The 24,594-nt window shown below is 47.8% G+C and overlaps 2 protein-coding genes across 4 annotated transcripts; both read right to left on the bottom strand.

Annotated features, from left to right (window-relative positions):
• Window positions 1–3,394: 3,394 nt before the first annotated feature.
• LOC102970377 (neutrophil gelatinase-associated lipocalin-like) lies at window positions 3,395–7,302 on the bottom strand. Of its 2 annotated transcripts, none has more exons than XM_015543055.2 (7): window positions 7,077–7,302; window positions 6,423–6,559; window positions 4,951–5,030; window positions 4,686–4,805; window positions 4,364–4,465; window positions 3,639–3,669; window positions 3,395–3,476 (listed from the first exon to the last, which is right to left on the bottom strand). In XM_015543055.2, the coding sequence occupies exons 1-6, from the start codon at window positions 7,212–7,214 to the stop codon at window positions 3,650–3,652; spliced, it is 597 nt and encodes a 198-aa protein (XP_015398541.1). In that variant the 5' UTR covers window positions 7,215–7,302; the 3' UTR covers window positions 3,395–3,476; window positions 3,639–3,649. The 2 variants fall into 2 exon arrangements, with proteins under 2 accessions (XP_015398541.1, XP_007094522.1); XM_007094460.3 differs by having other exon boundaries at window positions 3,397–3,517.
• Window positions 7,303–18,009: 10,707 nt separating this feature from the next.
• Window positions 18,010–21,999, bottom strand: LOC122233223 (neutrophil gelatinase-associated lipocalin-like). Of its 2 annotated transcripts, none has more exons than XM_042964972.1 (7): window positions 21,770–21,999; window positions 21,116–21,252; window positions 19,644–19,723; window positions 19,379–19,498; window positions 19,057–19,158; window positions 18,332–18,362; window positions 18,010–18,169 (listed from the first exon to the last, which is right to left on the bottom strand). In XM_042964972.1, the coding sequence occupies exons 1-6, from the start codon at window positions 21,905–21,907 to the stop codon at window positions 18,343–18,345; spliced, it is 597 nt and encodes a 198-aa protein (XP_042820906.1). In that variant the 5' UTR covers window positions 21,908–21,999; the 3' UTR covers window positions 18,010–18,169; window positions 18,332–18,342. The 2 variants fall into 2 exon arrangements, with proteins under 2 accessions (XP_042820906.1, XP_042820905.1); XM_042964971.1 differs by having other exon boundaries at window positions 18,010–18,210; window positions 21,770–21,996.
• Window positions 22,000–24,594: the final 2,595 nt, after the last annotated feature.

The following is a 24,594-nucleotide window of genomic DNA, read 5'->3' as shown; positions in this document are numbered from 1 at the left end:
TATAAACCCCAAACTCCTGGTTTATTAAAGGGTTGAAAGTCTAATACAGCAGGGAATTTAACTCCAAAATGCAAGGGCTCCTACTGGGTCATATTATGTACTCCCACTGCAATAAAGTTAGAGGGGAACACTTCATGAGCTCCTGTATCTAAAATAAAACCTGTACCCCCTTCCCAGGAATTCAATGAGCAAACTAATGTGCCTTCTTATTACTGTGAACTTGTGGAAGACCTCCAACTTCTCTTAGGATGGTTGTACCTCTTTTTTTTTTCATCTTCTTTTCCCAATTTCTACTACCAGTTCCTTATAACAATGAGCCATTCAAAATGATCACACAGACATTTGAGTTACAAACCAGAAAGACCAGTTTGATTCCTGCTCCCTGTTCTCACAAGCCTAACGTCTAAAAAAAATCTCATGGCAGTACTAGGAGACACTGGGTTTGTTATCTGCTCTAACCATTAACCTGTATTTTTCTTTTTTCTATAAAAGTACCTCTTTTTAATTACCTGCTGGCTTATTAAACAAAACAGAGTCAATATGATAGCTATACACTCCCTGTTACACAATTAAGGCCTTAAATGACTCTCAAAGTAACATTATATTGCTAAATACCAAAATAACCCAAATGCATAAAACACTTACACAAAACAGAATGGCTTCAGATGTTTTAAGTGCTGCACAAGGGGAACTTAAACTCTCATAAGAACAAAATGGTATATATACATTCCAGACTATAACAAAAAATTTTCAGGATTTTAACTGACATGAATACTCAAATTGACACATTAAACAATTCCTCCCTTTAGTGATGGGCTAAACTCTTGGACTGGAGGATTTTTGTTAGCTACCAAAGGACCTTTCATTTGAGCTAATCTTTCTAGTTATTCTGCTTAGGTTTTGCTGTTTTTCCCCAAGTCTCTCTGCCTGGTGCCAAGACTCCATCACTGCAATAACTTCAAGTCAACACATGATCCTTTCTACTCAAGGTGGTTCATACACGTTGTCCATCTTGGATTCAGCTGCCTCACCTTACTGCCCTGTATGTTCCCTAAGGGACCAATATTGACCCATAGGTAGGGACTACTCTATGCCTCTACTCAGCAGGAAGAAGCTAAGGAAGATGAGACCTTCTTCCTTCAACAACCTTTAAGATATAAAGGTCAAAATTGTTTTGGGGGAGATATGATGACAGATCATGTAGCAAACTGAGGGCAAAACAGATTGGCATATCCCCCCTCCCCTAGGTGGAATATGTGTGGTATTCCTCTAATGAACACTCCTGGCTACCCAAGAACAAAAGAAAGGCATTTAAGTGCTTGCCATGGTGATGTAGGAAATTTAGGCAAGTGAAAAATTAAATCCTCTTACTGCCTACAGCCTGTTGGCAAGTCCTTGAAACCAGCAGTGACCTCCCTTAGGAGCTCAGCTGTCTCATTAATAACACTTTGCTAGGGGCAAAGAGAACCTTAGCCCAACATTATCCCAACCTCCAGGATCCTGTAAGTCTATTTCCTTTATCTCAACTGCCCCAAAGTATATGCTAGCAATCATACTCCAAGTTTATGTCCCTGATATGCATCTGAAGGGTCTCATGACTGAAGTTTTATTCAATGGTAATAAGTGGTGTTTCTCTAGCAACAGGAAGCCCTTTAAGGTCTTGGAAACCTTGCTTCCAAAATACCTTAGAGACTTATTCTATCCATGACACCCTCCATCCTGAGGGTATATAATCAGTTACCCATCACAGCCCCAGTGCAGCTCTTCCTGCCCCTGGGTCCTGTCCCTGTGCTTTAATAAAATCACCTTTTTGCACCAAAGACATCTTCAGGAATTCTTTCTTGGAGGTCAGCTCTGGACAACCCACCACCACCCCAAAACTTCATCAATATACATTCTAGATTATCACAACATATTTCTGGATTTCTAACTGACCAGAATACTCAAATTGGTGCCTAAAACAATCCCTCCCTTTCTTTTAATGATTGGTTAAACTCCTGGACTTGAGGATTTTCATCAATTACAAAGGACTTTTATTTGGGCATTTCTTTCTTGTTATTCTAATTACGTTTTGCTGTTTCTCCCTTGTCTCTCTGCGTCATGACAAGACTCCATCACTACAATAACTTCGATCCAACGGATGATCCTTTCTACTAAAGGAGGTTCATACTCATTGTCCACCTTGGGTGCAGCTGCCTCTTCCTCTGTAGCTCTTCCATATGTTCCCCAACTGATCAATATTGACTCATGGATAGGGACATCCTATGTCCCTACTGAGCAAGAAATAGCTACAGAAGATGGGACTTCCACCTTCAACAACCTTAAAGATGTAAGGGTCAAAATTGTTTAGGGGTGATATGATGAGGGAGAATAAGGCAAGCTGAGGGCCAAGTACAAGCTAGTATTACCCCTCCCCCCACCCCAGGTGAGTTGTGTGTGACATTCCTCAGACACTCCTGGCTGCCCAAGAACAAAGGAAAGAAAACAAATGGTTAACTGATAGAGATCCCAGTCATGCAGGACATGAGTCTCCATCAGTTTACAAATATCTTAGTAAATTAGAAGAAAAAGGCAATCTTATCAATAGCCTAATCTCCAGAAACCTATAGACTCAGTTTCCTGGAGCCCCCACATCACCCCTCATAGTAATATGGGGAAGAAAGACAAGAAGGAAATGGCAGGGAACATTAAATTATCAGATACCCCGCAGCTTATTGACAAATAATTGAGGCTGGCAGAGAAGAACATTTCACCAGGAACTCCCCACTGTGTTAATGTCAATGCTTTGCTAGAGGGAAAAATACTTTAGCTTGACTATAGCTAGACCTCTAGTACTCTGTAAATCTTCTTTAGCATATGAAAATCTCTTTAAAAACTTCCCTTGAATTTGCCTCCTCCAAAGCCATAGTGTATAAACAGTCACTCTTCACAACCCAAGTGCAGCTCTTTCTGTCCATGGGTCCTGTCCTTGTGCTTTAATAAAATTACATTTTTGCATCAAAGACGTCTTCAGGAATTCTTTCTTGGCCTTCTGGCTGGGCCACTGCCATTGGACCTGCTGCAGGTGGCTGACATGGTGTAAGATGTGAAATGTGGCCCCTCAGTGTGCTAGGAGGCAAGGGCAAGTGAGGGCAGCTGCTGGTGTGGGGCTGGGCCTGGAGTTGGGAATGTTCAGCTAGGAGTGTTCAGTCAGACTGGACTCTGCTTTTGTGGCCTTCATCCCTTCCAGGGGACCAGAGTTCCTGGGAGTGATGCTAATAGGAGCCTGCCTTTTGCTCTTTTCTCTCAGAAGGCACAGAAGTCAAGGACCACAGAATGGGAACTGGGGGACATGTGTTTATTTAGCAACCAAGAAAGGGTTCTGTCAGCTAGGAAGCCTGGGGAGCAGCTGGTGGTCTGTGCAGTTAGAGGGTCCCCTGGCTCTCTCAATGGTGTCCAGGCTGGTGGGGACAGCTGGGCGGTGCCCTGGATACAGGCTGGTGGGAGGGCATGGGGTGGAGAGAAAGCCAAAGGGCACCTGAGAGGGAGTCAGGGGAATAAAGAGGACAGCAGTGCTGGGCAGGTTGGACAAAGGAAGACCTGGGACCCCGCCCAGTTGCACCATGGTGCCAATCAGCCTCCTCTGCAGCCATACTTACCGCACACTTGCTTACTTATCCATGCACTCATCTGTGGGGGACAGAGTGGTCAGCATGGGCAAGGATGTGTTTGTGGGGTCCCTGACCTCCAGGACCCCTGCACTGCCCCTGGGCTGTGCTGGGCCTCAGCCTAGTCTAGCCACAGAAGCTCTGGGTCTCCTTTCATAGATGGTACAGCAGAGGGCTGGATGATGGGGCAGGGACTGGAGGAGAGGCCTGAGGACAAGCAGACCTGGGTGACACCCATTCTCCAAAGGAGGCAGGTGAGGCCCAGCCACAGTTCTGATTGGGCACCAAGCCTTCTGCCTGTTTACCTGCTGAGTCCTGACACACCCTCAGCCTTGGGGAGGGACCTGCTCAGACCAGGATGCCTGAGGACAAGGGCACCTCCCAAGTCCGTAGTGAGCCAGCCCCAGGGCAAAGGGGGAGGTGACCCAGGAAAAACTGGCCTGGGTGGAGGGGGATGTGGCCAGGTCAGGAGAATGAGTTAACTTGGCCCCAGGCCTGCAATTCTCATGTGGGCAGGCCTGAGCTCTTGTGAAGGAGGAATACTTGGGAACCAGAACCCTGGGTGTGGCAGCATCTTCCCGAAACTGAAGTGGCTCCTGGGGCTCCAGTGACCACAGCAGGGGCCTGGGTCCCTCCTCTCTCCCCTTCCCTAGTGAGGCAACATCAGGCCTGGACAGTCCCCATGTGCCTTTCTCCTCTGCCCAGCTGGTGATTACCATTGGGGATAGGGAAGATGATGTGGTCGTCAGTGAGGCCCAGGGATTTGATGAAGCTGATGAAGATTGCCTTCGGTACAGAAGGCACCTCCTTGGTCCTCCCTGTGGCCAAGATGGCTGGTTAGTGGCTGGTGAAAGCTCCATAATGATTGTCGAATGTGTGAACAAAGACTCAGACCCCTTCTTCATGAGAGGTTCTGTGGAAAGACCTCTCTCCCGCCTCCCTGGGGCTCAGAGTGAAGGAGACCTGAGGGCTGGATGCGATGGGCCTCTTCTCCCCCAGCATGAACAAGAACCGGGTCGCACCAGGTGTAAGACCCACCATAGAGGACGACCTTGATGTACTCCTGGTTGTCGTGAACTTTCTTGAAGTACAGTATGGCAAACTGGTTGTAGTCTGTGGTCACCACTTTTGAAGTGTAGTTCTGGATTCCAGTGTAACCTGCATGGTGGATGGTGAGGGATCAGCGTGCCCTGGCCAGGCAGAGGGAGCTATTGATTCCTCCTTGGACTCCACTGTTTGGCATCTATGTGGAGGGGCAGGGAGGTCCGGGGCCCCTGAGATGCACACCCCACTCAGGACTCACGCTCAATGTTGCCCAGGTTGAATTGGCCTAGACGCAAATTTGGGAGGAAAATTTTGGTCGAGGGATGACAGGTCTGGTTCCTGTGGAAGCAAGAGATGGGTGGGAAAGAGGGCGACAGCCCACCCTGCCACAGCAGGAGACCTGCACCCCACCCCTGGAATTGGCCTGGCTCTTCCCCACTGAGCCCATCCCTGCCTTTCCCTGCCAACTCTGCCCTGAGTCACCTGACCTGCTCAGACTCTCTCTCCAGCACTTGCTGTCCTTTCTTCTTCTGGGCTGTTTCCCCTTGGTGGCCTTCCCTCTCTACTGTCTTCCCCCACCTGAGGAATTGTCCCCCCTTTTTCAAAACTTTTTTTAGATATACATTAATTTTTGAGAAAGAGAGAGACAGAGCAAGAGATGGGGAGGGACAGAGAGAGAGGAAGACACAGAATCCAAAGCAGCGTCCAGGCTCTGAGCTGTCAGCACAGAACCCGACCCAGGGCTCAAACCCACAAACCCTGAGATCATGACCAGAGACAAAGTTGGACGCTTAAACAACTGAGTTACCACGTGCCCCTGTTCCCTATACTTATCTTGCAGGCACCCGCTTTAACCTCTCCTGGGGGGAATCACCACTGAGGCTCCAGTCTGCTGGATGCCAAAGACTCCCTTAGCTGTTGGGCTAAACCTGACCTTTCACCTGCATCCCATCTGGTCCCCTGCCACCCCAGAGCCAATCTCCCCACACTTGCCTTTCTTCTGTTCCTTCCATGACCGATGCTCTAGCCCCATCCCCAAGTGCCAGAGTCAGAAACCCAGGGGAGCTGGGTAATCCTTGGCTCCCCTCTCTAGGTCCTAATCTGCCCCTGCTCTGGTCATTTCCCTCCTATGACTGATAAGCCTCCTGGGCTGCACACCATCATTCCACTCTCTGCTACAGCCACATCTGCTCTTCACCAGTACCTGAGGCTCCTGCCAGGGTGGCCACCCACCGGCCCCCCAACAGACTGCTCATCAACTCCTGTTCAGGGCAGCCATGAGATTGCTTGCTATTTCTTGAAGAAGTGGCTCTGACTCAGTCCAGCAGCCCTGCCATAAATGTCCCAGGTCTCCTGATGCAATTTGGTTTCTCAAGGTCCAGCCCACAGACCACCTCCCTGGAAGCCCTGGACAAAGCTCAAGGTGGGATTCCAGGCTGGATCCACCGACCCTCCTCCCATTCTAGGACACCCCGAGCTCTCTTGGTCTTGTCACTGATGATCGCTTTTGTCCAACTGCAGTACTGTTTTGTGTCTGTGCTGAAATGACCAAGAAATGTTGATTTAGTAAATGAAAGAAGGAATAAATACAGGGAACCAGTACCCAGTGGTAGGATGAATGATCATCTTTCACCTTTGGTCACCCCTTGGCTATGTCTTCAGTATGCTTCTTGGACTCCCAGGGCAACCCTCTAGGCCCTACATGCTCCCCTACTAGGTGGTGGCTCTCACCAGGCCACAGTAGAGGTGACATTGTAGCTGTTGTCTTCGTTCAGCTCGTAGTTGGCAATGTACATCTTCATCCTCCTGTGCTTTTCTTTATTGAATCCGTTCCCTGCCAATCCTAAGAAGTACCATTTCCCCTGGAACTACAATGGGGGCTGATAATAGGCAGAGCCAGGAGCAGCCCCAGGGGGCCCTCCTGTTCCATTCCTGCAGGCACCTCTAGGCAGCCTGGGCCTCAATCAGAAGCCCCTCTAACTGGGCTGCTGGGACCCAGCTGGCCACACAGGCTGGGCTGATGAGCCTGGCAGGAGCTGGAGCCCATTAGGACAGGCAGGAGCCCTCAGTGTGTCAAGGACAGGGTAACACTTGACAAGTGGTCAGCTGGCATCCCTGAGCCTCAGTTTCCTCATCATGTAGAGGGCCTGAAGATGTTCCCACCTTGCATGGACTGCAGGGATTATGGAAGAGAGTGTAGACCAGGGGAGTCTGCTCAGCTGACCCTCTTGTCAGCAAGGTTGGGTGTGGATGGAGGCACGGGGTGTGCCTTCCATCAGGGCACCAGATGGCAGACTGAGCTAAAGCCTGAGCCCATCCTGTCTCTCCTCCCCTGTTGACACTCATCCTGGGACCTCCCTGCAGCTGCACCTCCAGGTCACTTACCTGCTCATTCTGGAAGTCAGGCTCCACAGGGACCAAGAGCAGAGGCGGGGCTGGGATCAGGTTTGGGGTGGAATCCTGGGCATGGGTCTGCAGAGCACCCAGCAGGGCAAGGCCCAGCCACAGGATACCTAAGGCCATGACTTCAGGGCCAAGGAGGCAGGCACCACTTTCAGTTTCCCTGAAAGAGGGGATGAGTGAGGAGACTTCTGGGGGGATGCTATTTATGGTCTCTGTGTCCAATGGCTCACCCCAGGGTGGAGCGACTTATCCTTTGCCAAATCCTGGAAGGGTGAGGCAATTGCCAGCAACTCGTGCTGAGGATCATGGCAAGCTCTCTGCCCTTTCCCTCAGGTCAGGATTATGCAAGATGAGGGGCAGGAAGGTCCAGGAGGCTGGAGGATGCATTCCCCATATCTCCACATCTCTGGCAAGGACACTGACTCCCTCCACACTCTCTTCTCCCTGGTTAGCACTGTGTGAGGACAAGCGTCTCTGATCTGGACCAGCTGTCATCTCTGACCTCCAGGAGCCTCTCTCTGGGGCCCAAGTGCACGGTGGGGTAAGTGTGGTGGGACCCCCATCCTGCACCTGATGAAAGCAGAGAATGCCTCAAACCAACAGAGCCCAAGCTGCTTTGTGCTTCTCCAAAGGGACAGGGAAAGGGAGGCAACCCAAAGGGACATTCCTGGTAGGGAAGGACAGAGTGTACCCTGTGCTGCTCATGGAGCCCAGATCCTGGCCCTCCCAGGGACCCACCCTAGGCCGTGGCACAGGGTGAAAAACCCTTCCCCTCCCCCTACCACCGAAGGCCTACTGGGGAATGTTCCTGATGAGGGAACATAAGGCAAGCTGAGGGGAAAACACATGCTAGCATGCTCCCCTCCCCCCAGGTGGGATCTGTGTGACATTCCTCAGGCACTCCTGGACACCCAAGAACAAAGGAAAGGAAAGAAATCAAATGGTTAAGTGATAGAGAACACACTCCTCCATCAGTTTACCTATGTCCTATAAATTAGGAGAAAAGGGGAACCTTATCAAGAGCCTAATCTCCAGAAAACTACACTCCATTTCCTGGAGTCCAAATATCGCCCTTCCTCCATAGTCATATGGGGAACAATGGCAAGAAGAAAATGGGAGATGGAATTAAATTTCATTATGACCTGCAGCCCATTTTGACAAACACTTGAGGCACACACAGAGTACAACATTTCTCCAGGAATTCCTTACTGTCTGAATGTTAATGCTTTGCTAGAAAGCAAAACGACCTTAGCTTGACAACATCCAGGCCTCCAGTAATGTGGGAGTCTACTTGAGCATATGAAAATCCCTTTAGAAACTTCCTCTTGACTTTATGTCCCCCAACCCCATGGTATATAACCAGTCACTCTTCACAACCCCAGTGTAGCTCTTTCTGCCCAAGAGTCCTGTCCCCGTGCTTTAATAAAATCACCTTTTCTGAACCAAAGATTCCTCAAGAATTCTTTCATGGCTGTGAGCTTTGAATCCCCAGCATTCCAGAGCCCCATCATTCCCACCATGAGTCAGCCCCTTCCCTCCTCCACGTCCCATTGGCAGGGTGAACCCAGACCTCAGCTGGCCCTAAGGGACTTGGCCTCTCTTGTGGGCCCAATGAACTGAAACCCCAAGCTAGGCATGCAGCCACAAATTGGACAGCTTGCCATAGCAGAGCTCTGAGGCTACAGTCTCTGTTCCTTCCTGGTGGGGGACAATGGGAACATGCATCTGCACAGTGTGAAATGGGGTGGGGGCTCAGGAACCAAGGAGGGCTCTCTACCCTGCTGCTCTGGACACTGGGTACTTTGGGTCACAGTGAGTGCAAGGACTCAGCCTCATCCTTGAGAGATCACTGATACCTTCTGCCATCTCTGGCCATAGTCTTGACTGTGGAGCCCAGAGCTAGGACTGGACCCCTTAGAAGTAAGCTCCTGTCATGGCTGATCCTAACACTGTCCTGGAGGGGGAAGGGCAGTTTCCTCATGGGGGCTTGGTTGTCCATGGGAGGCAGTGAAGGGACCCAGCCCCCAGGGCAGTATCTCCTAGATGTCACCTCGAGGGCCAGAGGTGATGGACCTCGAGGGCCAGAGGTGATGGAATGCCTGACGTGATGCTGACCATAGGGCTGACAAGCTTCAAATGACACTCCCAGAAACCTCATTGGCTCTGTCACCTGCTGGAGGGGAACCGGCTCCCCTCACATGGGCTTTGGGTGTGGACCTGGAGATAAGTTGACTCTGGGTGAATAGGGAGCATAATGTACAAGCTAGAACCCCCCAGCCCCCACTCTCAGGTGGGATATGTGTGACATTCCTCTGGCTGCCCAAGAACAAAGGAAAGGAAAGAAAACACATGGTTAACTGATAGAGATCCCAGTCATGCAGGACATGAGTCTCCATCAGTTTACAAACATCTTAGTAAGTTAGAAGCAAAAGACAATCTTATCAATAGTCTAGTGTCCAGAAGCCTATAGACTCAGGTTCCTGGAGCCCTATTAACACCCTCCCCACCATGGAGATGCAGGAAGAAAGGCAAGAAGGAAATGGCAGGTAAGATTAAATTTCCTGATACCCTGCAGCCCAGTGACAAATAATTGAGGCACATACAGGGTACAACATTTCCCCAGGACCCCCTACCATTCCTAATATAAATGCCTTACTAGAGGTAAAACAACCTAAGCTTGACAATAGTAAGTCCTAGGGTAGATTAGGAGTCCTCTTTAGCACGTCAGACTCCTTCTGGAGGCCTCCTTCCCTTTTGACTTTACTTCCCCCAACTGCCTAGTATATAAACAGTCACTCTTCCCAACTTCAATGCAGCTTTTTTCTGCCCCTGGGTCCTGTCCCCATGTTTTAATAAAATCTTTTTTTTTTTTTTTTTTTTTTCACCAAGACATCTTCAAGAATTCTTTCTTGGCTGTCAGCTCTGGAACCCTCCCCACCCCACTCAATAACCTCACCATTTGGCCTCCAATGTGGGGTGTGGGTCTTTTCATCTGGACTCAGAGCTTCAGTGCAAACTTGGTGAGCACTTTCTCTTTGCTTCCTTTGCTCTTATTTCAGGGGCTTTTCAAGGAGTCTGGTCTTATTAGAACACTTTCCTGTCTCCATTGCTCAGGCTGTACTCCTGTAGCCCGTGACTACTCTATGGGGAGGTGAGAGCCTGTCTTTTGGCTACAAGCGAATCCCCAGGCCAGAATGGTAAAAAGGCCCAGAAACTTGTGCCCTCTCTTTATTCCTGTCCTTATACACGGTCATCTGTGTTGGGCATGGGACAGCCACCTAAGTGACTAGCACAGATGCAAATCTTAAGACTCCTGTGTGAGGTTTCCTCCTCATTGGTCTAAAGTATCCCATCCACATCCCTGGCCTAGCTGCTTTTGGCTGTGGGCCGTCCCCTGCAAGCCCGCAAAACCAGTACCTGATTGAATATAAACTCAACTGGGAACCATTTCCTAGGACGTTGGCTGTAAAGACTGTATGTGTTGGACTGTCACTGAGATCGTGATGGGTTTCTGTCTTCACTGTTTTCAATGTCCTCTACTAACTACTAATAAAGTAACAAAATTGGGCAATTCCCCTTTGTAAAACCTTTCCAGTTATTTCCATGGGTTAAAAATGGTGGTTTCTGCAGCCTTCTCAGCAAGGCAAACTAGGTCCTTCTGCTGGCCCCTATTTGTAGGCTAGGATACAATGGGAAAGTGGGGGGGACACCACCATCCCTCCTACATAAGCCCTTAATGGTTGGTGATCATAGCAATTTGGTTCAAGGTATGCCTCAGCTCAGTTTGACACCTCAGGAACCTCTGATACATCCTGCGTGGGTGATGCCAACTGGGAGTGGAGTTGGGGGGGGGTGGATTTTCGTGGTAATGGACTTTCTCTACTTTTCTGTCTCTAGGAGTAGGACAGGAGCTTCTCCTCAGTACCCAAGGACTCTCCCTTGGGATGCCTTTCTAACCCACTGGAAACAAATTGGATTGCCAAATTTAGGAAAGGGTTGATGTCATGTAACTGTGTATGGCCTTAGTAGGATCTAGCAGTTAGAGGTCTTCTGCAGGAAACAGAATCAATGCACAGAGGTACCCTAGGTCCAGGCCTTCACAGATCTAGGTCAGGACCTGGACCAAAAGCCTCTTGCAGAATGCACTTGCCCAAATGTGTTTGGCTAGTAAACTCCCTCCGGGCATAGTGGATGTCCTAACAGGCCTCCTCCTGATGGAACTCAGGTGCTAGTGGAAGCAAAGGCCCTCCCTGACAAAGGGGATGCTGACTCTTTCTCTCTGTTCCTCTTCCTAATAGATGTGGGAGTCTCTCCCTCATTCATTTCCTGAGTATTGGCTATAATTGGAGCCAACTGTGGGTAGTCTACCTTGAGACATGGACTTTAAAGACTACTCCCAAGCAGCTGCCCAAACTCCCTTTGTTTCAGGGAAATCCCTTGTCTTCTCTAGCCTGACACAGACTCCCTATTTCCACTTTGATGGAAAACAAACAAACAAACAAACATGGCATCTCCTCTTTCCCAGCTGACAAAGTTTAGAACCAGAAATCCTCTCTCTCTGCCTCTGGCATTTCACCTCTTCTGCCTTCCCTTTTCCCTCCTCCTGTTTCTGCATCACCCTCTGTGTGACCTACATAACTGGCTTCTATACCATCCTCCCACCCTCGATGTCAAGGAACGATGAGCACCCCTTTGGATCGCCCACTTCAGATTCCCCCACTGCTGTCCCAGGTAAAATGTGACAATGGGGAACAAATTGATTGTCTTTTAAGTGAACGCAGGTGGAACGTATTCGACGTTTAAGCTTATTTAAGTTTGTTGGTTTAACTAAGATAGACATGTAATTTAGAGTTATCAGCATCAAATATAAAACTTTATTCTACCAAGGTTTCCTAAAGATCAAATAAGCTCATGTCTCTGTTGCAATTTGTTAGCAACAAGATGACTTAAAATAATGGTTAATTTTGCGTATCTCAAAGTTTTCATGGATAATTGTTAAGAGAGCTTGCAAAGTCTTTGGTAATCTGACACTTGAGTAAATGGGATTGAATTCATTGGATATCTAGGTCTTTTCCAAATAGAATGGAGTGCTAAAGCATTGATTACTGAACATAGATTTGTGCTTTTGACTTCTTAACGCAGAGAAAGTAGGAATATTTGGGTCTTGGAAAACGTGCTTTGTGGTTAATTGATTCATGAATTTGCCATCTAAAGGATTCTGGTGTAACAGTTTAGAATTGGGTCCTACTTAGTCTCAGCTGGAGAGTAAGGTTTCTAAGAGTCAAAATTCTGCTAAACATAATTAAGACTGATAGAAATAAGGAAAGTCACTCTATATGTAAAAAAGTAGGAATGTGTTAAAAAGATAGAAGGAATGGAAATGTATTTTTTGTTTTAGTAAGAGAAAGTAATTCTGTCCTAAATGAGACTGGTTTGGAGAAAAAGGGCTTGGGAGAAAATGTGAATGAAAGGAAAGTTGTAGAAGGTTCATGAAGGAAATCTTTGGAAAGGAATTTTACGTGTAGTTAGGACAGACTAAGTTGCAATGAGTGGATTTTTAAAAGTACACTGGTATAAGGTTGAAATTCTGCATTTCTCTCTGTTCAAAAGACAAAGTTTTTTGATGGTTTGGATCTTGATAAATAATAATAATAATAATAATAATAATGATAATACACAAAGATTGTTTTCTGTTTTGTCTGCCGGGAAACCACAGCTTTAGGTTTCGTCTTTATCAGGTCATTGATCGCTTAGCTAAAACTTCTCACTGTTAAAGGAGCTAAGTTTTTCTAACAACTGTATAACCCTACATATTTGCCTTTGGAATCTCTTATTGCCATCTTGGTTAAATAAATATTTTAAAGCGTTAAGATTTGTAATGATCTGAATCCCATTTCAGATGTGCTCTATAACTTTCTAAGGTTTGACAAACTTCCCAGGAATTAAATTGTAAAGAAAGTCTTTGTGACCAATGAGGGCTTTTTATTAGGTATGTTAAGTGTAAACCCTGTTAAAGAATGGTAAACCTTACTTTATATTGCTTGGGTAAATGTTGTAACTGTTCAAAGATATGTGCAATCCCTAAAGTTTAATATGTTTTTGTAATAAAGTTGTCACTTCACATTCTGATTATCAAAGTGTTGTGTATCACAGAAATAACTGAATTTCCCTATCAATTGTATCATAACGAACTCTCATCAGATTGCTAACCATGTCCATTTGTGAGTTTTGTCACTTATAATTATTGCATTTATTCTCTTTCAAAACGTGTTTCCTCTTCAAGAGGATTTATAAAAAGGGCATTTAGGACAAATTCAGGCATTTGACAGCTTTAAAATCCTAAAACTAAAACAGGTAAGAATTTCCAGAACTAAAAAACTGCATTTGAACTGAACAACAGTTAGTAATATGGGACTAAATGAACTGAGAAAGGTTATAGTTTTGGTGACTCTTGTGGGAAACATTGCTGGCTCTCTAATGTTCGCTCTTCCAGATTAAGGAAACTTTCTCTTAAGATATTTATAATGTACAGAAATGTGATAAAATATCCCTCTGTAAATAAATTGAAACATCTAACTTTTCTCTCTACCTGAATGAACCCTCTGAAATTCAAAAAGTCTCAGTGAGTATACTTCCACAGTCATCATACTTACCTGTGTAAGTTCAGTGAGAATCTATTCTCCTTGTAAAATTGAAAATACTATTTATTTTACTACGGCTTTGACTGGAATGTCCTATTTGAGAGAAATGCATAGACCACAATATGACCATATGGCTTTAGGGAACTAAGGTTGACTTTATGAAACATGAAGCCAATAAAGCCCCTTGGAAATGTTGACCTGATGCCTTGCTTACAGAGTTCCCAGCAGCCTTACCAGGTGAGTAAAGAATGTCACTTCTGGGCAGGTGCAGGGACCTCAGGATATCTTGGGGACCTTGTTGAGGGGAATTCACCCAAATCTGCAGGTATTGCAGGCATGTTTGATGCCAAGTATTTGGCTTGGCTTCTGGACTGGAGGGGCTACTGAAAATTCAATGTAGATTCTTTATAAAAAGTTACAGGAAAGCAAATTAAAGAAGATCTATATGATCAATCACTATTTTAGCTGAGCTTATGTAAACAATTAGGGCAAGTTTATGAAAACTGGACTTGTTTTACAAGCAAATAAATTAGTCTTGATCTGGCTATCTCTGGAAATTAGGGTGTTTAGAGAGAAAGAAATTGTTTCAGTAACTCACTGTTACAAATGTTAAATTCTGATTGTCTTTAAATGTTGTTTGCCTAACTGGACAATGTGAGGTAAACTTCAGAAAAATTATCATAATAGCCACAGGTATGGACAACCTTTTTGCTTCTTATTCTGTGGGAATAGTAACAGGACCCATTGGGCATACAAGCATTTGAGCAACTGGAAAGTGGGGTGGACTCCCCCAATTGTATATGAAAAGTCTTTTCTCACTGTAGACCTATCAACAGATAAAATATATTGCTTTATTCAATCATTCATTTGAGGCTCAGTTAATTCATGAATTTCTAAATAAATATGCAAAATATATCCTTCCTACACCTGATCTGACAGTTACTAGAAACCCACCCCATATAAACCCCAAACTCCTGGTTTATTAAAGGGTTGAAAGTCTAATACAGCAGGGAATTTAACTCCAAAATGCAAGGGCTCCTACTGGGTCATATTACGTACTCCCACTGCAATAAAGTTAGAGGGGAACACTTCATGAGCTCCTGTATCTAAAATAAAACCTGTACCCCCTTCCCAGGAATTCAATGAGCAAACTAATGTGCCTTCTTATTACTGTGAACTTGTGGAAGACCTCCAACTTCTCTTAGGATGGTTGTACCTCTTTTTTTTTTCATCTTCTTTTCCCAATTTCTACTACCAGTTCCTTATAACAATGAGCCATTCAAAATGATCACACAGACATTTGAGTTACAAACCAGAAAGACCAGTTTGATTCCTGCTCCCTGTTCTCACAAGCCTAACGTCTAAAAAAAATCTCATGGCAGTACTAGGAGACACTGGGTTTGTTATCTGCTCTAACCATTAACCTGTATTTTTCTTTTTTCTATAAAAGTACCTCTTTTTAATTACCTGCTGGCTTATTAAACAAAACAGAGTCAATATGATAGCTATACACTCCCTGTTACACAATTAAGGCCTTAAATGACTCTCAAAGTAACATTATATTGCTAAATACCAAAATAACCCAAATGCATAAAACACTTACACAAAACAGAATGGCTTCAGATGTTTTAAGTGCTGCACAAGGGGAACTTAAACTCTCATAAGAACAAAATGGTATATATACATTCCAGACTATAACAAAAAATTTTCAGGATTTTAACTGACATGAATACTCAAATTGACACATTAAACAATTCCTCCCTTTAGTGATGGGCTAAACTCTTGGACTGGAGGATTTTTGTTAGCTACCAAAGGACCTTTCATTTGAGCTAATCTTTCTAGTTATTCTGCTTAGGTTTTGCTGTTTTTCCCCAAGTCTCTCTGCCTGGTGCCAAGACTCCATCACTGCAATAACTTCAAGTCAACACATGATCCTTTCTACTCAAGGTGGTTCATACACGTTGTCCATCTTGGATTCAGCTGCCTCACCTTACTGCCCTGTATGTTCCCTAAGGGACCAATATTGACCCATAGGTAGGGACTACTCTATGCCTCTACTCAGCAGGAAGAAGCTAAGGAAGATGAGACCTTCTTCCTTCAACAACCTTTAAGATATAAAGGTCAAAATTGTTTTGGGGGAGATATGATGACAGATCATGTAGCAAACTGAGGGCAAAACAGATTGGCATATCCCCCCTCCCCTAGGTGGAATATGTGTGGTATTCCTCTAATGAACACTCCTGGCTACCCAAGAACAAAAGAAAGGCATTTAAGTGCTTGCCATGGTGATGTAGGAAATTTAGGCAAGTGAAAAATTAAATCCTCTTACTGCCTACAGCCTGTTGGCAAGTCCTTGAAACCAGCAGTGACCTCCCTTAGGAGCTCAGCTGTCTCATTAATAACACTTTGCTAGGGGCAAAGAGAACCTTAGCCCAACATTATCCCAACCTCCAGGATCCTGTAAGTCTATTTCCTTTATCTCAACTGCCCCAAAGTATATGCTAGCAATCATACTCCAAGTTTATGTCCCTGATATGCATCTGAAGGGTCTCATGACTGAAGTTTTATTCAATGGTAATAAGTGGTGTTTCTCTAGCAACAGGAAGCCCTTTAAGGTCTTGGAAACCTTGCTTCCAAAATACCTTAGAGACTTATTCTATCCATGACACCCTCCATCCTGAGGGTATATAATCAGTTACCCATCACAGCCCCAGTGCAGCTCTTCCTGCCCCTGGGTCCTGTCCCTGTGCTTTAATAAAATCACCTTTTTGCACCAAAGACATCTTCAGGAATTCTTTCTTGGAGGTCAGCTCTGGACAACCCACCACCACCCCAAAACTTCATCAATATACATTCTAGATTATCACAACATATTTCTGGATTTCTAACTGACCAGAATACTCAAATTGGTGCCTAAAACAATCCCTCCCTTTCTTTTAATGATTGGTTAAACTCCTGGACTTGAGGATTTTCATCAATTACAAAGGACTTTTATTTGGGCATTTCTTTCTTGTTATTCTAATTACGTTTTGCTGTTTCTCCCTTGTCTCTCTGCGTCATGACAAGACTCCATCACTACAATAACTTCGATCCAACGGATGATCCTTTCTACTAAAGGAGGTTCATACTCATTGTCCACCTTGGATGCAGCTGCCTCTTCCTCTGTAGCTCTTCCATATGTTCCCCAACTGATCAATATTGACTCATGGATAGGGACATCCTATGTCCCTACTGAGCAAGAAATAGCTACAGAAGATGGGACTTCCACCTTCAACAACCTTAAAGATGTAAGGGTCAAAATTGTTTAGGGGTGATATGATGAGGGAGAATAAGGCAAGCTGAGGGCCAAGTACAAGCTAGTATTACCCCTCCCCCCACCCCAGGTGAGTTGTGTGTGACATTCCTCAGACACTCCTGGCTGCCCAAGAACAAAGGAAAGAAAACAAATGGTTAACTGATAGAGATCCCAGTCATGCAGGACATGAGTCTCCATCAGTTTACAAATATCTTAGTAAATTAGAAGAAAAAGGCAATCTTATCAATAGCCTAATCTCCAGAAACCTATAGACTCAGTTTCCTGGAGCCCCCACATCACCCCTCATAGTAATATGGGGAAGAAAGACAAGAAGGAAATGGCAGGGAACATTAAATTATCAGATACCCCGCAGCTTATTGACAAATAATTGAGGCTGGCAGAGAAGAACATTTCACCAGGAACTCCCCACTGTGTTAATGTCAATGCTTTGCTAGAGGGAAAAATACTTTAGCTTGACTATAGCTAGACCTCTAGTACTCTGTAAATCTTCTTTAGCATATGAAAATCTCTTTAAAAACTTCCCTTGAATTTGCCTCCTCCAAAGCCATAGTGTATAAACAGTCACTCTTCACAACCCAAGTGCAGCTCTTTCTGTCCATGGGTCCTGTCCTTGTGCTTTAATAAAATTACATTTTTGCATCAAAGACGTCTTCAGGAATTCTTTCTTGGCCTTCTGGCTGGGCCACTGCCATTGGACCTGCTGCAGGTGGCTGACATGGTGTAAGATGTGAAATGTGGCCCCTCAGTGTGCTAGGAGGCAAGGGCAAGTGAGGGCAGCTGCTGGTGTGGGGCTGGGCCTGGAGTTGGGAATGTTCAGCTAGGAGTGTTCAGTCAGACTGGACTCTGCTTTTGTGGCCTTCATCCCTTCCAGGGGACCAGAGTTCCTGGGAGTGATGCTAATAGGAGCCTGCCTTTTGCTCTTTTCTCTCAGAAGGCACAGAAGTCAAGGACCACAGAATGGGAACTGGGGGACATGTGTTTATTTAGCAACCAAGAAAGGGTTCTGTCAGCTGGGAAGCCTGGGGAGCAGCTGGTGGTCTGTGCAGTTAGAGGGTCCCCTGGCTCTCTCAATGGTGTCCAGGCTGGTGGGGACAGCTGGGCGGTGCCCTGGATACAGGCTGGTGGGAGGGCATGGGGTGGAGAGAAAGCCAAAGGGCACCTGAGAGGGAGTCAGGGGAATAAAGAGGACAGCAGTGCTGGGCAGGTTGGACAAAGGAAGACCTGGGACCCCGCCCAGTTGCACCATGGTGCCAATCAGCCTCCTCTGCAGCCATACTTACCGCACACTTGCTTACTTATCCATGCACTCATCTGTGGGGGACAGAGTGGTCAGCATGGGCAAGGATGTGTTTGTGGGGTCCCTGACCTCCAGGACCCCTGCACTGCCCCTGGGCTGCGCTGGGCCTCAGCCTAGTCTAGCCACAGAAGCTCTGGGTCTCCTTTCATAGATGGTACAGCAGAGGGCTGGATGATGGGGCAGGGACTGGAGGAGAGGCCTGAGGACAAGCAGACCTGGGTGACACCCATTCTCCAAAGGAGGCAGGTGAGGCCCAGCCACAGTTCTGATTGGGCACCAAGCCTTCTGCCTGTTTACCTGCTGAGTCCTGACACACCCTCAGCCTTGGGGAGGGACCTGCTCAGACCAGGATGCCTGAGGACAAGGGCACCTCCCAAGTCCGTAGTGAGCCAGCCCCAGGGCAAAGGGGGAGGTGACCCAGGAAAAACTGGCCTGGGTGGAGGGGGATGTGGCCAGGTCAGGAGAATGAGTTAACTTGGCCCCAGGCCTGCAATTCTCATGTGGGCAGGCCTGAGCTCTTGTGAAGGAGGAATACTTGGGAACCAGAACCCTGGGTGTGGCAGCATCTTCCCGAAACTGAAGTGGCTCCTGGGGCTCCAGTGACCACAGCAGGGGCCTGGGTCCCTCCTCTCTCCCCTTCCCTAGTGAGGCAACATCAGGCCTGGACAGTCCCCATGTGCCTTTCTCCTCTGCCCAGCTGGTGATTACCATTGGGGATAGGGAAGATGATGTGGTCGTCAGTGAGGCCCAGGGATTTGATGAAGCTGATGAAGATTGCCTTCGGTACAGAAGGCACCTCCTTGGTCCTCCCTGTGGCCAAGATGGCTGGTTAGTGGCTGGTGAAAGCTCCATAATGATTGTCGAATGTGTGAACAAAGACTCAGACCCCTTCTTCATGAGGGGTTCTGTGGAAAGACCTCTCTCCCGCCTCCCTGGGGCTCAGAGTGAAGGAGACCTGAGGGCTGGATGCGATGGGCCTCTTCTCCCCCAGCATGAACAAGAACCGGGTCGCACCAGGTGTAAGACCCACCATAGAGGACGACCTTGATGTACTCCTGGTTGTCGTGAACTTTCTTGAAGTACAGTATGGCAAACTGGTTGTAGTCTGTGGTCACCACTTTTGAAGTGTAGTTCTGGATTCCAGTGTAACCTGCATGGTGGATGGTGAGGGATCAGCGTGCCCTGGCCAGGCAGAGGGAGCTATTGATTCCTCCTTGGACTCCACTGTTTGGCATCTATGTGGAGGGGCAGGGAGGTCCGGGGCCCCTGAGATGCACACCCCACTCAGGACTCACGCTCAATGTTGCCCAGGTTGAATTGGCCTAGACGCAAATTTGGGAGGAAAATTTTGGTCGAGGGATGACAGGTCTGGTTCCTGTGGAAGCAAGAGATGGGTGGGAAAGAGGGCGACAGCCCACCCTGCCACAGCAGGAGACCTGCACCCCACCCCTGGAATTGGCCTGGCTCTTCCCCACTGAGCCCATCCCTGCCTTTCCCTGCCAACTCTGCCCTGAGTCACCTGACCTGCTCAGACTCTCTCTCCAGCACTTGCTGTCCTTTCTTCTTCTGGGCTGTTTCCCCTTGGTGGCCTTCCCTCTCTACTGTCTTCCCCCACCTGAGGAATTGTCCCCCCTTTTTCAAAACTTTTTTTAGATATACATTAATTTTTGAGAAAGAGAGAGACAGAGCAAGAGATGGGGAGGGACAGAGAGAGAGGAAGACACAGAATCCAAAGCAGCGTCCAGGCTCTGAGCTGTCAGCACAGAACCCGACCCAGGGCTCAAACCCACAAACCCTGAGATCATGACCAGAGACAAAGTTGGACGCTTAAACAACTGAGTTACCACGTGCCCCTGTTCCCTATACTTATCTTGCAGGCACCCGCTTTAACCTCTCCTGGGGGGAATCACCACTGAGGCTCCAGTCTGCTGGATGCCAAAGACTCCCTTAGCTGTTGGGCTAAACCTGACCTTTCACCTGCATCCCATCTGGTCCCCTGCCACCCCAGAGCCAATCTCCCCACACTTGCCTTTCTTCTGTTCCTTCCATGACCGATGCTCTAGCCCCATCCCCAAGTGCCAGAGTCAGAAACCCAGGGGAGCTGGGTAATCCTTGGCTCCCCTCTCTAGGTCCTAATCTGCCCCTGCTCTGGTCATTTCCCTCCTATGACTGATAAGCCTCCTGGGCTGCACACCATCATTCCACTCTCTGCTACAGCCACATCTGCTCTTCACCAGTACCTGAGGCTCCTGCCAGGGTGGCCACCCACCGGCCCCCCAACAGACTGCTCATCAACTCCTGTTCAGGGCAGCCATGAGATTGCTTGCTATTTCTTGAAGAAGTGGCTCTGACTCAGTCCAGCAGCCCTGCCATAAATGTCCCAGGTCTCCTGATGCAATTTGGTTTCTCAAGGTCCAGCCCACAGACCACCTCCCTGGAAGCCCTGGACAAAGCTCAAGGTGGGATTCCAGGCTGGATCCACCGACCCTCCTCCCATTCTAGGACACCCCGAGCTCTCTTGGTCTTGTCACTGATGATCGCTTTTGTCCAACTGCAGTACTGTTTTGTGTCTGTGCTGAAATGACCAAGAAATGTTGATTTAGTAAATGAAAGAAGGAATAAATACAGGGAACCAGTACCCAGTGGTAGGATGAATGATCATCTTTCACCTTTGGTCACCCCTTGGCTATGTCTTCAGTATGCTTCTTGGACTCCCAGGGCAACCCTCTAGGCCCTACATGCTCCCCTACTAGGTGGTGGCTCTCACCAGGCCACAGTAGAGGTGACATTGTAGCTGTTGTCTTCGTTCAGCTCGTAGTTGGCAATGTACATCTTCATCCTCCTGTGCTTTTCTTTATTGAATCCGTTCCCTGCCAATCCTAAGAAGTACCATTTCCCCTGGAACTACAATGGGGGCTGATAATAGGCAGAGCCAGGAGCAGCCCCAGGGGGCCCTCCTGTTCCATTCCTGCAGGCACCTCTAGGCAGCCTGGGCCTCAATCAGAAGCCCCTCTAACTGGGCTGCTGGGACCCAGCTGGCCACACAGGCTGGGCTGATGAGCCTGGCAGGAGCTGGAGCCCATTAGGACAGGCAGGAGCCCTCAGTGTGTCAAGGACAGGGTAACACTTGACAAGTGGTCAGCTGGCATCCCTGAGCCTCAGTTTCCTCATCATGTAGAGGGCCTGAAGATGTTCCCACCTTGCATGGACTGCAGGGATTATGGAAGAGAGTGTAGACCAGGGGAGTCTGCTCAGCTGACCCTCTTGTCAGCAAGGTTGGGTGTGGATGGAGGCACGGGGTGTGCCTTCCATCAGGGCACCAGATGGCAGACTGAGCTAAAGCCTGAGCCCATCCTGTCTCTCCTCCCCTGTTGACACTCATCCTGGGACCTCCCTGCAGCTGCACCTCCAGGTCACTTACCTGCTCATTCTGGAAGTCAGGCTCCACAGGGACCAAGAGCAGAGGCGGGGCTGGGATCAGGTTTGGGGTGGAATCCTGGGCATGGGTCTGCAGAGCACCCAGCAGGGCAAGGCCCAGCCACAGGATACCTAAGGCCATGACTTCAGGGCCAAGGAGGCAGGCACCACTTTCAGTTTCCCTGAAAGAGGGGATGAGTGAGGAGACTTCTGGGGGGATGCTATTTATGGTCTCTGTGTCCAATGGCTCACCCCAGGGTGGAGCGACTTATCCTTTGCCAAATCCTGGAAGGGTGAGGCAATTGCCAGCAACTCGTGCTGAGGATCATGGCAAGCTCTCTGCCCTTTCCCTCAGGTCAGGATTATGCAAGATGAGGGGCAGGAAGGTCCAGGAGGCTGGAGGATGCATTCCCCATATCTCCACATCTCTGGCAAGGACACTGACTCCCTCCACACTCTCTTCTCCCTGGTTAGCACTGTGTGAGGACAAGCGTCTCTGATCTGGACCAGCTGTCATCTCTGACCTCCAGGAGCCTCTCTCTGGGGCCCAAGTGCACGGTGGGGTAAGTGTGGTGGGACCCCCATCCTGCACCTGATGAAAGCAGAGAATGCCTCAAACCAACAGAGCCCAAGCTGCTTTGTGCTTCTCCAAAGGGACAGGGAAAGGGAGGCAACCCAAAGGGACATTCCTGGTAGGGAAGGACAGAGTGTACCCTGTGCTGCTCATGGAGCCCAGATCCTGGCCCTCCCAGGGACCCACCCTAGGCCGTGGCACAGGGTGAAAAACCCTTCCCCTCCCCCTACCACCGAAGGCCTACTGGGGAATGTTCCTGATGAGGGAACATAAGGCAAGCTGAGGGGAAAACACATGCTAGCATGCTCCCCTCCCCCCAGGTGGGATCTGTGTGACATTCCTCAGGCACTCCTGGACACCCAAGAACAAAGGAAAGGAAAGAAATCAAATGGTTAAGTGATAGAGAACACACTCCTCCATCAGTTTACCTATGTCCTATAAATTAGGAGAAAAGGGGAACCTTATCAAGAGCCTAATCTCCAGAAAACTACACTCCATTTCCTGGAGTCCAAATATCGCCCTTCCTCCATAGTCATATGGGGAACAATGGCAAGAAGAAAATGGGAGATGGAATTAAATTTCATTATGACCTGCAGCCCATTTTGACAAACACTTGAGGCACACACAGAGTACAACATTTCTCCAGGAATTCCTTACTGTCTGAATGTTAATGCTTTTCTAGAAAGCAAAACGACCTTAGCTTGACAACATCCAGGCCTCCAGTAATGTGGGAGTCTACTTGAGCATATGAAAATCCCTTTAGAAACTTCCTCTTGACTTTATGTCCCCCAACCCCATGGTATATAACCAGTCACTCTTCACAACCCCAGTGTAGCTCTTTCTGCCCAAGAGTCCTGTCCCCGTGCTTTAATAAAATCACCTTTTCTGAACCAAAGATTCCTCAAGAATTCTTTCATGGCTGTGAGCTTTGAATCCCCAGCATTCCAGAGCCCCATCATTCCCACCATGAGTCAGCCCCTTCCCTCCTCCACGTCCCATTGGCAGGGTGAACCCAGACCTCAGCTGGCCCTAAGGGACTTGGCCTCTCTTGTGGGCCCAATGAACTGAAACCCCAAGCTAGGCATGCAGCCACAAATTGGACAGCTTGCCATAGCAGAGCTCTGAGGCTACAGTCTCTGTTCCTTCCTGGTGGGGGACAATGGGAACATGCATCTGCACAGTGTGAAATGGGGTGGGGGCTCAGGAACCAAGGAGGGCTCTCTACCCTGCTGCTCTGGACACTGGGTACTTTGGGTCACAGTGAGTGCAAGGACTCAGCCTCATCCTTGAGAGATCACTGATACCTTCTGCCATCTCTGGCCATAGTCTTGACTGTGGAGCCCAGAGCTAGGACTGGACCCCTTAGAAGTAAGCTCCTGTCATGGCTGATCCTAACACTGTCCTGGAGGGGGAAGGGCAGTTTCCTCATGGGGGCTTGGTTGTCCATGGGAGGCAGTGAAGGGACCCAGCCCCCAGGGCAGTATCTCCTAGATGTCACCTCGAGGGCCAGAGGTGATGGACCTCGAGGGCCAGAGGTGATGGAATGCCTGACGTGATGCTGACCATAGGGCTGACAAGCTTCAAATGACACTCCCAGAAACCTCATTGGCTCTGTCACCTGCTGGAGGGGAACTGGCTCCCCTCACATGGGCTTTGGGTGTGGACCTGGAGATAAGTTGACTCTGGGTGAATAGGGAGCATAATGTACAAGCTAGAACCCCCCAGCCCCCACTCTCAGGTGGGATATGTGTGACATTCCTCTGGCTGCCCAAGAACAAAGGAAAGGAAAGAAAACACATGGTTAACTGATAGAGATCCCAGTCATGCAGGACATGAGTCTCCATCAGTTTACAAACATCTTAGTAAGTTAGAAGCAAAAGACAATCTTATCAATAGTCTAGTGTCCAGAAGCCTATAGACTCAGGTTCCTGGAGCCCCTATTAACACCCTCCCCACCATGGAGATGCAGGAAGAAAGGCAAGAAGGAAATGGCAGGTAAGATTAAATTTCCTGATACCCTGCAGCCCAGTGACAAATAATTGAGGCACATACAGGGTACAACATTTCCCCAGGACCCCCTACCATTCCTAATATAAATGCCTTACTAGAGGTAAAACAACCTAAGCTTGACAATAGTAAGTCCTAGGGTAGATTAGGAGTCCTCTTTAGCACGTCAGACTCCTTCTGGAGGCCTCCTTCCCTTTTGACTTTACTTCCCCCAACTGCCTAGTATATAAACAGTCACTCTTCCCAAC

Source organism: Panthera tigris, chromosome D4 (genome assembly GCF_018350195.1).
Source record: "Panthera tigris isolate Pti1 chromosome D4, P.tigris_Pti1_mat1.1, whole genome shotgun sequence".
NCBI classification, from domain to species: domain Eukaryota; kingdom Metazoa; phylum Chordata; class Mammalia; order Carnivora; family Felidae; genus Panthera; species Panthera tigris.
Note: the sequence above shows the minus strand (reverse complement) of the source record. Positions and strands in the feature narration are given on the sequence as shown.